At 33.0% G+C, this 13,125-nt stretch overlaps 1 protein-coding gene across 4 annotated transcripts in view; it reads right to left on the bottom strand.

The window, feature by feature from the left end:
- The window catches only part of LOC136035389 (uncharacterized), a 68,687-nt gene that overhangs the window by 16,762 nt on the left and 38,800 nt on the right, over positions 1-13,125 (bottom strand). For 3 of the 4 annotated variants that reach the window (XM_065717161.1, XM_065717162.1, XM_065717164.1), the window contains 4 exons: positions 12,065-12,255; positions 6,016-6,157; positions 3,780-3,955; positions 1,448-1,613 (listed from right to left, as the gene is read on the bottom strand). In XM_065717161.1, the coding sequence (XP_065573233.1) occupies positions 1,448-1,613; positions 3,780-3,955; positions 6,016-6,157; positions 12,065-12,255 (675 nt within the window). The remainder of the gene's footprint in view (positions 1-1,447; positions 1,614-3,779; positions 3,956-6,015; positions 6,158-12,064; positions 12,256-13,125) is intronic. The other variant, XM_065717163.1, reaches the window with a different exon arrangement.

Here is a 13,125-nt window from a genome sequence, read left to right as displayed (position 1 = left end):
GCAGAAGAATCCCGTTTCTTCAATTTACTTGTTGATAATGAATAGCTATCTGCTGTAAAACAATGTGTCTGAACTAAGATTTACCCTTACTACAAGAAAAAGAACCCCTAGGAAAATCACCAAATTTTTAAGATAAATAAAAAAAAAAAAAAAATAAGAAGGAAAATTGAAAAAAAAAAACATATACATAAAATAAAAGGCAAATTGAGAACCAAAAAATTCAGGTGAAAACCAAAAGTCATCTATCCATCAACTGTTCGTCACTTCAAAGAAAAACAAGCAAAATCAGGATGACTATGGGGCAAAGACAGTTTTCTTTTTTGTGTAAAAAGAACTTTTTTGCAAGTTAAAATGAATTTTTTCAAAATTAAAAAGAAAACAGTTAAAAAAGGAACAAATTAAAAATGATTTTGCTTGTTTTTCGTACTATATGAAGTGACGAAATGGTTCTTCTTTTACTTTGTATTATTATTATTTAAGAATTAACGACGCTTCTTGTCTACTAAGGTCCCTGCGTCGGCCCTGCAGTGCATTCCTGCAGCGTGATTCGATCTCACGGTCCCGTTTTACCAAGCTAAGGTCAAATCCACTGCGCCACCACGGGACCTTTTACCTTGTATTCTATTCATATGCTGTTTTTTTAAATTTAGTTTAATTTTTTTTCGTTGAAAAATATTTCCGGACGTGGAGTCAAAATATTTGAACCTTTTTTATTACAAAAAATAAATAAAAAAAATTCTGCTTTGGTCACTTTCCGTACTGCTGGTGCATCTTTAATGGCTAAAACAGAACTTGTGTATTATCCTTAACACACTCAAGAAGTGAAGTTAGGTTATCAATAATGAAATATACCAAAATAAGATGAAAATATAGTAATTTAGTAACAAAGCTATGGAAACTACAACAAAGAATTATAGAAAGCAGGCTGCCTAGAACACATTATATTAAATACCTAACCTAAGCCAACCACCTCTATATAATAAATATTTAATTAAAATATTCCTGCAGCGTAGTTTATTTGACGAAAGAATAAGCTATTTATAACTAAATGGGTGTGAAAAACCGGTTTTGATCAGGTCAAACAAAGCAAACTTCTTGAGTGTGTTTGGGCAAATACACGAGTACCACTAAAACTGCAGGTCTATCATCAAGTCGCCAGAAATCTTGACATAAAAAAAACAAACTGTTTCCTATTTAAAGTATAATTTGTGCTTGAAATTAATTGAATTATTTAGCACTAAGAATTCAGAAAGTAAACCATTTAAATAGAATTATTTGAAATTCCATTAGCATGTTCCTCTATAAGCAACAGACTACTGTAAAATTCAGAAACAGATACACCGGTAACAGCACAGTCATAAGCGAGAGCAATTACCTGTTATTCCTTCTGTTAGCCACAGCCATGCTACAAACATGGAGTAAAATATCAGAATCAACATAACCTCACCTGATTGCTGAAGACTTGGTTCATCTATGATTTGATTTCCGTTTTGGTTTAAGGTTTTCGTTTTGGTTTGGTTTAAGCAAGGACAGCCTCTCTTCTCTGTGAGATATGCTGAAATCACCAGTAATGGGAACAGCAAAACGGTTACTAGCCCTTCCCAAACTTCTACCTACGAAAAAAAACTATTAGACACTGATTCTCTTAAAAAAAAAAAAAAAAAAAAAAAAAAAAAAAAAAAAAAAAAAAAAAAAAAAAAAAAAAAAAAAAAAAAAAAAAAAACTGGATGTCGTCCATAGTGAATACTGAGGATTTCGTGAATACTTGAATACATGAAAGTACTTGATACTGGGAGACCACGTACGTAACAAATTTGAACTCTTTTAAATAAGAAAAATAGAAAACATTCCTATTATGACCAATCTCTAATTATGTTCGTTATATGTTCGTTATATGTCGTTATGTTCCAGGTTCTAGGTCCGAGAGGTTCCAGGTTCGAACCTTGGCTTTAGCATTAATACTAAAGAAGAAGAAAAACTAAAAAAGGTAAAAACTACAAAAAAACTAAAAAGAAATACTAAAAAAGCTAAAAAATAAAAAAAAGTAAAAAACTAAAAAAGAAAAAAAAACTAAAAAAAACTAAAAAGAAAAAAAAACTAATAAAAAAAACTAAAAAAAGGAAAAAAACTGAAAAATAAAGGAGAAAAAGAAAACTAAAAGCCGGGACACAGGGAATATAAATGACGACCGAAACACTCACATACACCATAGCCAATGAATTACACTCACCAAAGTAAGAATAGGTACCAAAGGATCGATGATACTACTATCTAACCGAATAAAAAAAAAAACAAAAAAAAACAACAAAAAATGTGTAGTAAGATGAAAGCTCGTTGTAAGATGGAGGCTAGACTAGAGGAGCTGTATCCCCATGGGGCAGATTCAGCCCCCTTAGGAAGGCTTGGTTCAGTTTAAAAATTCCAAAAGTAAAGATAAGACATTTCATTTAATGATGCTGAGCTTGTCATTCAAGGGACAGTCCAGTTTTCACTAAAATGTTTTCACTTCAATTTATAGAATCTGCCAATTTGAGATTCAGATAGAAACAGGAGTTATCGGATCTTACTGCAATGTTGGAATTATTTGAACCTGGAACTAATTCCATGACAGCTGTTACATAGAAACACAAGTTATTTCAAGTGAAAGTAAAGAGCCACATCAAAACGTAGAACAAAACGAAATATTTATGGTGCTTTAGTAGAGGCCTTTATGAGTGCAACAAATGCAGTTAAGCGGCAATTACAAGTGTCTTACTTATCAATTGCCTTTTAAACGTTTGAACAAACAGTTCTGTTTTTTAAAGCAACTGCATGTCAACAAGTTTTTTCAGTCTCAAGGCATCGTGAAAGATGCTTATTTTCTTATTCCTATCTATCCTAAACCTACATTTTTAAAGCACTAAGGGCATACATACAACATTTCCAGTAAGAGTTAGAGGTTGAGGAAGGGAGCCCCCCCCCCCCTTTCCTCATATAATTTCTAGTTGCTTCAGATTTTAATACCCCTCTTTAGAGTAAAAAGAACTTATTTTTCTTTTATTTAGATTGCTGTTCACTTTTAATATCATATCCAGGGTCACTCTCGAGATGAAGGCTGTCAAACCCCACTCTCTAAGGCAGAGTTCAATTTTTGAAGACAATGTTTTGATATAAGTAGTTCATTCAATGTATTTGCTTTACGAAATACAGTATAATTTCCAAAATAAACTCTTATTTTAGCAACAACAGAGGGGTTTTCTCTAACTCAGCAAAATGAATTTTTCAAGGAAAATTTCCTATTTTGTACATAGTTGCTTCAGGGCTCTTATACATGTTACTTTATTATGTAATTTTCATTAAGATTGCACCCCTTTTTAGGAAACTTAACTTTTGTTTCCTGAATGTTAAGTTCTCATATATTAATGGTTTTTGATGAGCAACATTAAAGCTAATACCATTTGTATGGCTTAACCACATACACACATGATTCTCATAAATTTTCTAAAGCAAGAATTTGTCAAGCATAGTATTTTATAAACAACTTTCATTAAAAAATCGTAATTTTAAGATTTTTTCAGCCCTTTTTAGGTATGTACTCTAAAGGTAGATGATGTTAGCACACGATTTTAGACCCAGAGACAATTTTAGATAAGAGAGCATTTTATACAAACGTTAATTAATAACCAAAAATCTTGATAATATGACATCTTGATCATTTCAATCATTTTTTTTAAAGTAAGAAGAATCAGTAATGCCAATTTCACTCCAAGTTAAAAATAAGACAAAATTATTTCTCATACTTTCCAGACAACTGCAAAGACGTGGATACTCCAGTCAAATGCAGTTGCATTTTTTGTATCTCCGTCATTTACAATGACGGCATCACGTATCCGACTGAACAATGATTGATTATGCATTCGAAACTCCCTCAGATACGTCGAAGTCGGGATTCGATTCTTCATAAGTTCTGTGAATGCTAGAAGAGAAGATAAACCGAATAAATAACAAGGGTAATATTGCAATTTCACATTGTTGAATGGGCTTTTTTACGCAAAAACACTAATGAGACGTTGACTACAGCACAGACCATATGATTTGGACCTTAAGCGCGTTTTTTTTTTTTCAAATATTTTTCTTCCATTTTTTCTCACCAGGCGAGTTTGTAGAATTTGTCAATTTCATGAAAGCACTTAGCTCAAAACTTTGGCTGCAAAGACCTGAAGTTATAAGGTATGTGCAGACATTCTACATCTATCCACAGGAAAACCGTCTTCTTTATCCCATAAAATTTGATTCTCATGGAACAATTGGTTCAAGTTTTGTCAATTGGTGACGACTGTTCCAAGTTTCTATTCTTCAATTATCAGTTTCAACAGATCTTCAAGTATATGTCTTCAAGTATCTGTTTCAACAGATCTTCAATAATCTGTCAAGTATCCGTCTTCAAGTATCTGTTTCAAGCATCAATCATTCAAGGATAGAGAGGTTAGTGTGTTAAAAGGATCGAAGATCCAGCAACTTGTTAAAGTAATTCATCAAAACAAAGGCAGAATTTCAAAAGAATACTTGATCAGCACTCAGAAACAATACCAAACATTTCACTGAAAATACGTGGGTAGGGGAAAATCCCACCAGAATTGTCAAACAGCTTGGTCATCACTCAAAAACACTACAACACATTTCACTGAAAATAGAAGGGCAGAGGTAAATCCCACCAGAATTTTCAAACAACTCTTGAAGAGCTATAAAATAAGCATCATATCACCTTTCTGAGTAGTCGTCTTGATTATTTTACTAAATTATTTTATTATTTAAATTAAATTATTACTAAATTATTTTGCAGCAACAGTCTAAAGCCGTAATTCTCAACGTGGGGAGCAGGCCCCACCGGTGGAACATGAGAATACTTTGGTTGGTCATAGGCAGGGCGTGCACCTTTCAACTAAATAAACCTTAAAGACTCAATTTAAAAAAAAATGTTTTTCACGTGAATTACGTCACACTCCAAAGTGTTTCAAGAGTAAACAAGATATATGATAGTATTGTCATGAAGTTATACATTGTGTAAACAGTGTTGTATTCAGACGATATTTTTCATAAGGATAAAATATGACTAGAAGACGATTCCCAAAAAGATACCAAGTTTGAGACCGTTTAAGCTTTATTCCGCTGAATACACGTAAAATTTGAATAGCAAGATATAAATATCACGAGGGGGGGGGATCAAGATTTTAGAGATAGTGTGGTCGGGCATGGCCCAATTTCAGTTGGGAAAAACTAGTCAAAAGCAAATTAATACGCATTATAAACCGTCCAGATATAAATGTCCTCAGACAATTACCCAAGAATTATCATCATCAGCTTTTTATCAATTATTTTTAATCAACCGTGCCTTTCTATATTTACAATCAAACAAAATTAAAATATAGAAAAGCCAATATAACTTTACAATAAGACAATGAATAGAAAAAAAGAAAAAAAAAAACTTTTTCACTAATAATGATGAAAGTCCAAATTTTTACGCTTCACGTCCGGAACCTTTATAAACGGGAGAAAAGGGGAAAAGTAAGCAAGACAAACAAACCTAACGTTAACAAAACATAGAAAGGAGAGCAGAAAACAAAATCATAGGGTATGTGCGAAACAAAATGAAAAAAGAGAAAGACGCACGTCTTAAAAAACCCCAGCATTTATTTGAGTTAACAAGGTAGGGCGAATTAGGATGCCTTTCTCGTAGTTGATCTAGTAATCTGAAATAGATTAACAACTGAAATATTTGCCTATTTATTCCATTGTCTAACTGACAAATTGTACCTGTTTCCCATAGCTTTATATCGTTTTAATTGTAAACTTTTTGTGAGACCAAACGATCCAATCGGCACACAAGAAATGCTTGATATACCAATAGACTTGTCCCTAGTTTCATCACAGAGCTTTAACATGGCTATATTAGCATACGATATCGAATGAATTTCTAGCCTATCCATCACAGAAAAATATTTCTAGATTTAATTCTAAGTAAAATATGATAGTTACCATCATCATGTTTGATCGAGACAGCCATTCTAGGAATTGGACCGATTGTAGCCCCTCCTCCTGGCTCAGAGAGCTCGATTTCGAAGACACGGTTGAAATTCCGCTCTGTCATCATAATTTGAATTGGAACACTAATTTTGCCCTATTGAAAAAAATACATCAAGCCTTTTTTTGTTAACGCAAAAGTTTCTCATAACCTAAAGAAGATCGTATCTCCCTTCTCCCTCTCTCCTCATCCTATCTATGAAAAAAACAAGTAGCCATAAGGCGTTCAGTTTTTAAACGAATAGTAAGCTGATACTAAACATCACATACAAAATTGAAAACTAAGAAAACTGAATGAAATTTATTTATCTTATTAAAATGAATTATACAAAAAATGTCATTTTACAAAATTTTGCAAATATTTTCTCTTTAAATCATTGCAACTAATAAGTTGCAAGTGTTTACTGGACTATATTGAAGGTACTTTATATTGTAGTGGTGAATGTGTTCATGACTGGTTTTTCGTCCAAGAACATACAAGAGGGGGACATTGGTAATACCGATTCTCGATGTCTCAACAAATAATGCAGAAAGAAAAGTACAATTGTGTGATGAGCAGCCGGGTGGATAGTCTTAAAAAATAATACATTCCATGAGACTGGTACATCCAGCATTTATGCCATTGATTATGTTTTGTTTAAACCAAAAACATCTCTCAGATTATAATTGAGAAAAACCTTCTCATTTTCAACGATAGAATTAATTTAGATTTCGCCCTTTTCCATTGAATAGTTAAATTGAAAGGTGCCATTTTTACGACTGGAGATTCTTCTTCTGATTGCACGATACAAATCATTCATGCTACCATGTTCTTTGTATGGTAATATGGTGAATGGATATTCACCCGAGTTCATCGATTATCTGGCTTATTTAGGGCTAGGCACTTCAGTAGCCCTGGATAAATGGACTCGTCCCAGTAGGTGCAGTCCATTCAAGAGCAAATGTGCTCACCATCTTCTAAATCGTCTAATAAATTTTCTGTTTTAAATTTTAACAATAGTGAATCTGTGTCCCCATAATAGACTTGAAACTGTCCCTCATCAAATTACTGGAACTTTCACACACTGTAATAACATTCCAATATGAGTATTTAAAATTTTAAAATTGCACTACTTGTGCCAATATTTTCATTTACAATTGCGCTTATTTTTTTCTGTGCAAAAGGACAATATTTGATTCTATGATCGTAAACGATGTAAAATTCGGGTCGGCAATGATTCGGGCACATTCTCTTGGGTCGGTTACATCGTCACACCGACTCCTATGGCACAAGCTCTTGCATAGCTTACCGAAGAGTGAATTTAAATTAAGCTTAAAGATTTCTTTTTCAACCTTCATTTTTGCCTCAGAGCGTTTACTGACAAAGCGTCAATGAATGTCTTCATAAACGGCTTTTGATTTAACTGGAGAGCTCTATGAATCTTTGTGACCTTGAAACCGTTGGCCAGCATCCACCGCAAAAGAACCTGATGCACAACAATATTTCATCGTCGGATTAATGTCGGCATTAAGCTTTTGTTTTGAATGTGTCCAGTGCATAACCCCATCCTCTATCAAATAAATATTATAGGGACTCTATGAATTACTATTCACCGGTCTGCTTATGCACTGGAAAACAAAATCCTTCACCTAGTCATGAAGTTCCATTGGTTTTTCACCCTTAATTTAAAAAAACCATCCTTGTGGTCCATTCTCCTCAACAGTGCCAGTGTCAGGGAAGTTTGGGTCACAATGATTGTCCAGCCGTTTATAATTCCAATACATTAAAGAGTAGTGAGACACTGCCAACGGATAAAGGGAGTTCATATCCTGAAAAACTTCATTCGACTTTTCACCGGTGCTTTGTCAAGTTGGGTCAATTTCCAGGATACAATCCGCGTGAAAAGCATACCCTTCCCTCAGTATTCTCTCAACAAATAAATTCTGTTCCACGTCAGTAATTAGATCTATTTTTCTTGGATGATTTTAAGAATTAAATCCATCACCAGGTGAGGAATGGAAAAATAATAACCGAAATCAAACCAAAGTTCCTGGTAAAGTTTATCATTGTTTTTACAGACAATATCCAACAACTTCAATACATCACTTGCCAGGACTTTTTTTTAGTACTTGATTTTTTTTTAGCAAACTCAAAGTCGGCAGTGGTGCATTGACGATCTTAACGTGATTCATTAAACGCTTCGATGGACCATAATTATTCCTCACGTAGCCTCGAGGCGGAGTTGTAGTACCCGTATTGATATATGCCCTTACTCGCTAATAAATCATACATTTCATCATCTATAAATCTAAAAAAAGGATTTTATTCACTATGTATTATCATTTTCAACTTTTTCTATTTAAATTGTAAGAGCAGCACCTTCTCAGATAATTTAAGTATGATTTGAGTCTGATTTTGTCTAAAGAGAACCATTTACCCATGCACCATCTACAACATCATCTTTTTGTAAACGCATCAATGCTGCTAATGTGAATTTCAAACCATAGTTGTAATTTTGCATGTAAACCAGTAGAAAACACTGGTGCTTAATGTTAGATTAAATAAAAAACAAACTAGTTTTTTTAACTGAAAGTAAGGAGCGACATTAAAACTTAAAACGAACAGAAATTACTCCGTATATGAAATGGGTTGTCCCCTCCGCAATCCCTCGCTCTTTACGCTAAAGTTTTTAATTGTTTTAAAAAGTAGAATTGTGGCAAAGAGTCAAACTTTAGCGTAAAGAGCGAGGGATTGCGGAGGGGACAACCCATTTCATATACGGAGTAACTTCTATTCGTCTTAAGTTTTAATGTCGCTCCTTACTTTCAGTTAAAAAAACTAGTTTTTTTTATTTAATTTCTGAACGTTTTTGAATTAATGCATGTTTGATTTTGGCTCTCTGCTCATAACTGATTAAAATAAAATTTGCATATTAATTCTGTTTTTTGGCTAAATGGCTTTCTCTTAGTTTTGATCAGACGATTTTGAGAAATAAGGGTTGAGGAAGGAGGCCTAGCTGCCCTTCAATTTTTGGTTACTTAAAAAGGCAACTAGAACTGTTAATTTTTAAGGAACGTTTTTATTAGTAAAAAATATACGTAACTTAAGTATTAACTTACTTAACAAACTTTTATATTCTTATATATTTATTATGTATATGAGGGGGTTTGTTCCCTCGTTAATACCTCGCTCTTTACACTAAATCTTAAGTTGTGTCCCAATTCTTTAAGAATGACCCCTGAATCAGGCCGTAGAATAAATAGTTCAAATTACTAAAAATACTTTAGTATAAAGAGCGAAGTATTTATCTCCTCCTAAATACCTCGCTCTTTATGCTAAAGTATTTTTAGAATCCCTCATATGCGTAATAATATCTGTTCGTTTTAAGTTTTAATTCTACTCCTTACTTTCAATTGAAAAAACTTTTTCATGTTTATTTTTTTATTGTTTTTTTTACAGTAATACTAGAAAATCCTGCGCCCTTTTCATGGAGTTTCTCTTCCCCCAAGACATATTCCTCCAAGGGAAGATCCTCCCACATAGCCCAATAACCACAACCCCACCCCCAAACCAAAACAAATCCCCCTGAAAACGTCTGTGTACTTCCCAATAACCATTACTGTATGTAATTAAATAAAAAAAAACAAGTTTTTTTAACGGGAAGTAAGGAGCGACATTAAAACTTAAAACGAGCAAAAATTACTTCGTATATGAAAGGGCTGCTTCCTCCGCTCTTTACGCTAAAGTTTGACTCTTTCTCTTAATTCTACTTTTTAATACAGTAAAAAACCTTAGCGTAAAGAGCGGAGGAAGCAGCCCTTTCATATACAAAGTAATTTTGAATTAATTTCTGAACGTTTTTGAATTAATACATGTTTTGATTTTGGCTCTCCGCAGATGAATAATTAAAACGAAATTTGCATATTTTTTTTTGACTAACTGGGTTTCTCGCAGTTTTGATCGAGTGATTTTGAGAAAAATGGAGTGGGAGAGGAGGCCTAGTTGCCCTCTGAGTTTTTGGTTACTTAAAGAGACAACTAGAACTTTTAATTTTTTACGAATATTTATTAGTAAAAGATATACGTAACTTACAAATTAGCTTACGTAACGTACTTCTGTATTCTCATGTTTTTATTACGTATATGAAGGGATTCACCCCCTCGTCAGTACCTCGCTCTTTACACTAAAGCTTAAATCTTGTCCCAATTTCTTAAGAATGACCCCTGAATCACAAAAGCCGTAGAATAAATAGTTGAAATTACTAAAAATGCTTTAGCTTAAAGAGCGAGGTATTAGGAGGAGGTGAGCCAATCATACACGTAATAATTTTACGAGATTTAGACGAGAAATTAAGACGAGGAATTAAACTCAATTTAAAGTGGTACTGTAGATTACAACACTTTAGGTCCTCTTTCATAAGGATTAGAAGATGTATTACAACTTTTATCACGTTTTGACAAAATTCCTTTCCAATGCTACTTTCTAGCAATTCCAGTATTACTGGAATTACTTTCCAGTAATTTCCACATAATTTGCCTGTTACACCTTTGATCTGTTGTTTTGACAAATATTTCTACTTCTCCAGATGTAATTTTAGCAGCTTTTTTTTTCTTTTTCACAATATCCTGTAATGTTTTACATAATCTGCCTTTTTTACAAGGTTACTCATATGCATTAACAGCTATGTTTTGTTACCGTAATTAAATAAAGAAAAAATCATCTTTTTAACTGAATGTAAGGAGCAACATTAAAACTAAAACGAATAGAATTTATTACGAATATGAGGGGGTCCGCCCCCTCGCCAATACCTCACTCTTTGCGGTAAATTACAAATTGTGTTCCAACTAATTAACAATGACAACCGAATCACAAAAGCCGTTGAATTAGAATATGCATCTCTTTGGAAAGTATTCGTCAGAATTCGTCGTCTCATAGCCTCCTCAGCTTAGCTGTGAAATGGATGTTTTATAAGACAGAGAGAAAATATCTAAATACCAAAACCAGTCTCAAGTTAATCTTAAGATACTTCTTATTGATAGCTCATTCTAGAATTGACCATTGGATATTGAAAGTTTAATTTCCAAAAAAATACAAAATCTGGCTTTTACTGACGTTTTGTATGTGGGATTCTAACTTGTATAATCAAATTAAAAATTTCTCTATCAAACAAAATCATCAAATTGAATTATCAGAATGCACGTTTTAATTCCAAGTCTTTAGGGACAAAACATTACAGTGTTAAATATTAAATTATACTAACAATACACAGATAATGCACAAACTAACAATACACAAATAATTATAAAATACCAATAGACAATGCAAAATTTAGGGAATAAGACTGAAACCTAAGATTTGAACTTTAGTGCAGAAGGGTAGGAGCTTTCCTTTTAGAGAGAGGTATAACTTGGGCGGGATTCTCTTTTCCAGTTTTAACCAGATTTTCTTTTGCTTGTTGTCGTGTTCGAAGGCCTTCCTACCAATCGTCTAAAAAATCAGCGAGAGACACGCCCCCTCCCCTGCCCTTGTAAATGATGTCTTGTTTTGTAATTTTTTTTTCTGTTCCTGGTATTTAAATTAATTTTCAAAAAAACGTCGGTGGTTTAATGTTCAATTTAAGAAAAATGGCTTAAGTTTAAGAAAAAAGGAAGTAGTAGTAGTAGTAGTAGTAGTAGTGGTATTAGTACTAGTTACTTTATAATGTTGTTACTATATAGTTCAATTGAAGAAAAATGGTTTTTCATCAAACAAGTAACAAGTAAAAATCTAAAACAAGTAAACAACAAGTAAACAAAAAGTAAAAATAAAAGAGGTCCAACTTGTAGTCGAAACATCCCTTTCTAAAGAGTCTATTACAAGAATATTAGCCGAAGAGCATGACCCCTTTTTAGCCTCTTAGTATGCACTAAAGTGACAATCATTATTTTTACTTAGTTTTAAGGCAGAGAAAGAAAAAAAAACCTAAGATAAAATATAAAACAACATAAAAACAGAAAAAGAATAGAGAAAAATTAAAGAACTTACTACTTGGTCATGAAAACTGAGGATTTGTTCACCACCCAAAAAATCCGTCCCAGACTCGGCGGTCTGCTGCAGCGACCTGCATCTCACCGAAACGTCGCCGTCATGACCATTTATTCGGTGTACATTTATAATTAAGTTGCTGTTTTCTTGAACGAAAATGAAACGCTCACTGAAAGTGATCATGCCAGGTTCTGAAAAATTAAATAAACAAAAAGTTACAAAAATTTTTAAAATAGAGAATAAATTGAGACTCAAAGATGCCAAATTCATTCAGTCAAGATTTTAGTTTTTTTTTTTTTTTAGATTTCAGCGTCAAAGAGCCTGAATGACGGAGTGTTTCTTTTGCTCAAAAGGATATCCCCTAAAAATAGGACTTTTATCAAAAAACAATAAAATTATTGTAAGCATTAGGTAATAAACATTTCTCAGACGCCAATTTAACAAGGCCCAGACTAGAATCCATTCAAATATAACAGTCCATATACAAACATATTGGGTAACAGTGCTGTCACTTACTTGAAGTAATTTTACTTCAAGTACTACTTCAATAAAAACAGGTTTAGAAAATTAAGAAAATTAAGTTTTCTGTTTAATTTAGTATAACTTGCAAATGTTAATAAATGTTTATAATAGAAGTAAAATTTTCCATTACTTGTACTTAAGTAAAAAATCTAGGGCGTACTTATTACTTGATACTTAAGTAAGATTACGAAATACTTATTGCTTAAGATACTGTTAATGTACTTCTTTTTCAAATTCCAGCTAATTCAGGTATTCAGACGAATCACTATTTGGGTAGTGGAAAATATCCATCAAGATAGGTTTTTGAAATCTGCCTGTCTATCCGCCCGTCTATGCAATCGAGTATAGCAAGAGAACCGCCTGTGAGATTTGAGTTAAAATTCAACTATTTGGATAGAAATTGAGCTTAATTAGGGCGAGGGGGCTTTAAGTGTTAAAAAAAACATGAGTTTTTCATTTAATTCAGTGTAACTTGCAAATGGAGAGATGAATTTCGATGAAAATTGAATAAAGATGCCTAAGGGTATGATATGCATTGA

This window comes from Artemia franciscana, chromosome 14 (genome assembly GCF_032884065.1).
Source record: "Artemia franciscana chromosome 14, ASM3288406v1, whole genome shotgun sequence".
NCBI lineage: Eukaryota > Metazoa > Arthropoda > Branchiopoda > Anostraca > Artemiidae > Artemia > Artemia franciscana.
The sequence above is the reverse complement of the archived record's forward strand: the minus strand, read 5'-3'. Positions and strand labels throughout refer to the sequence as shown.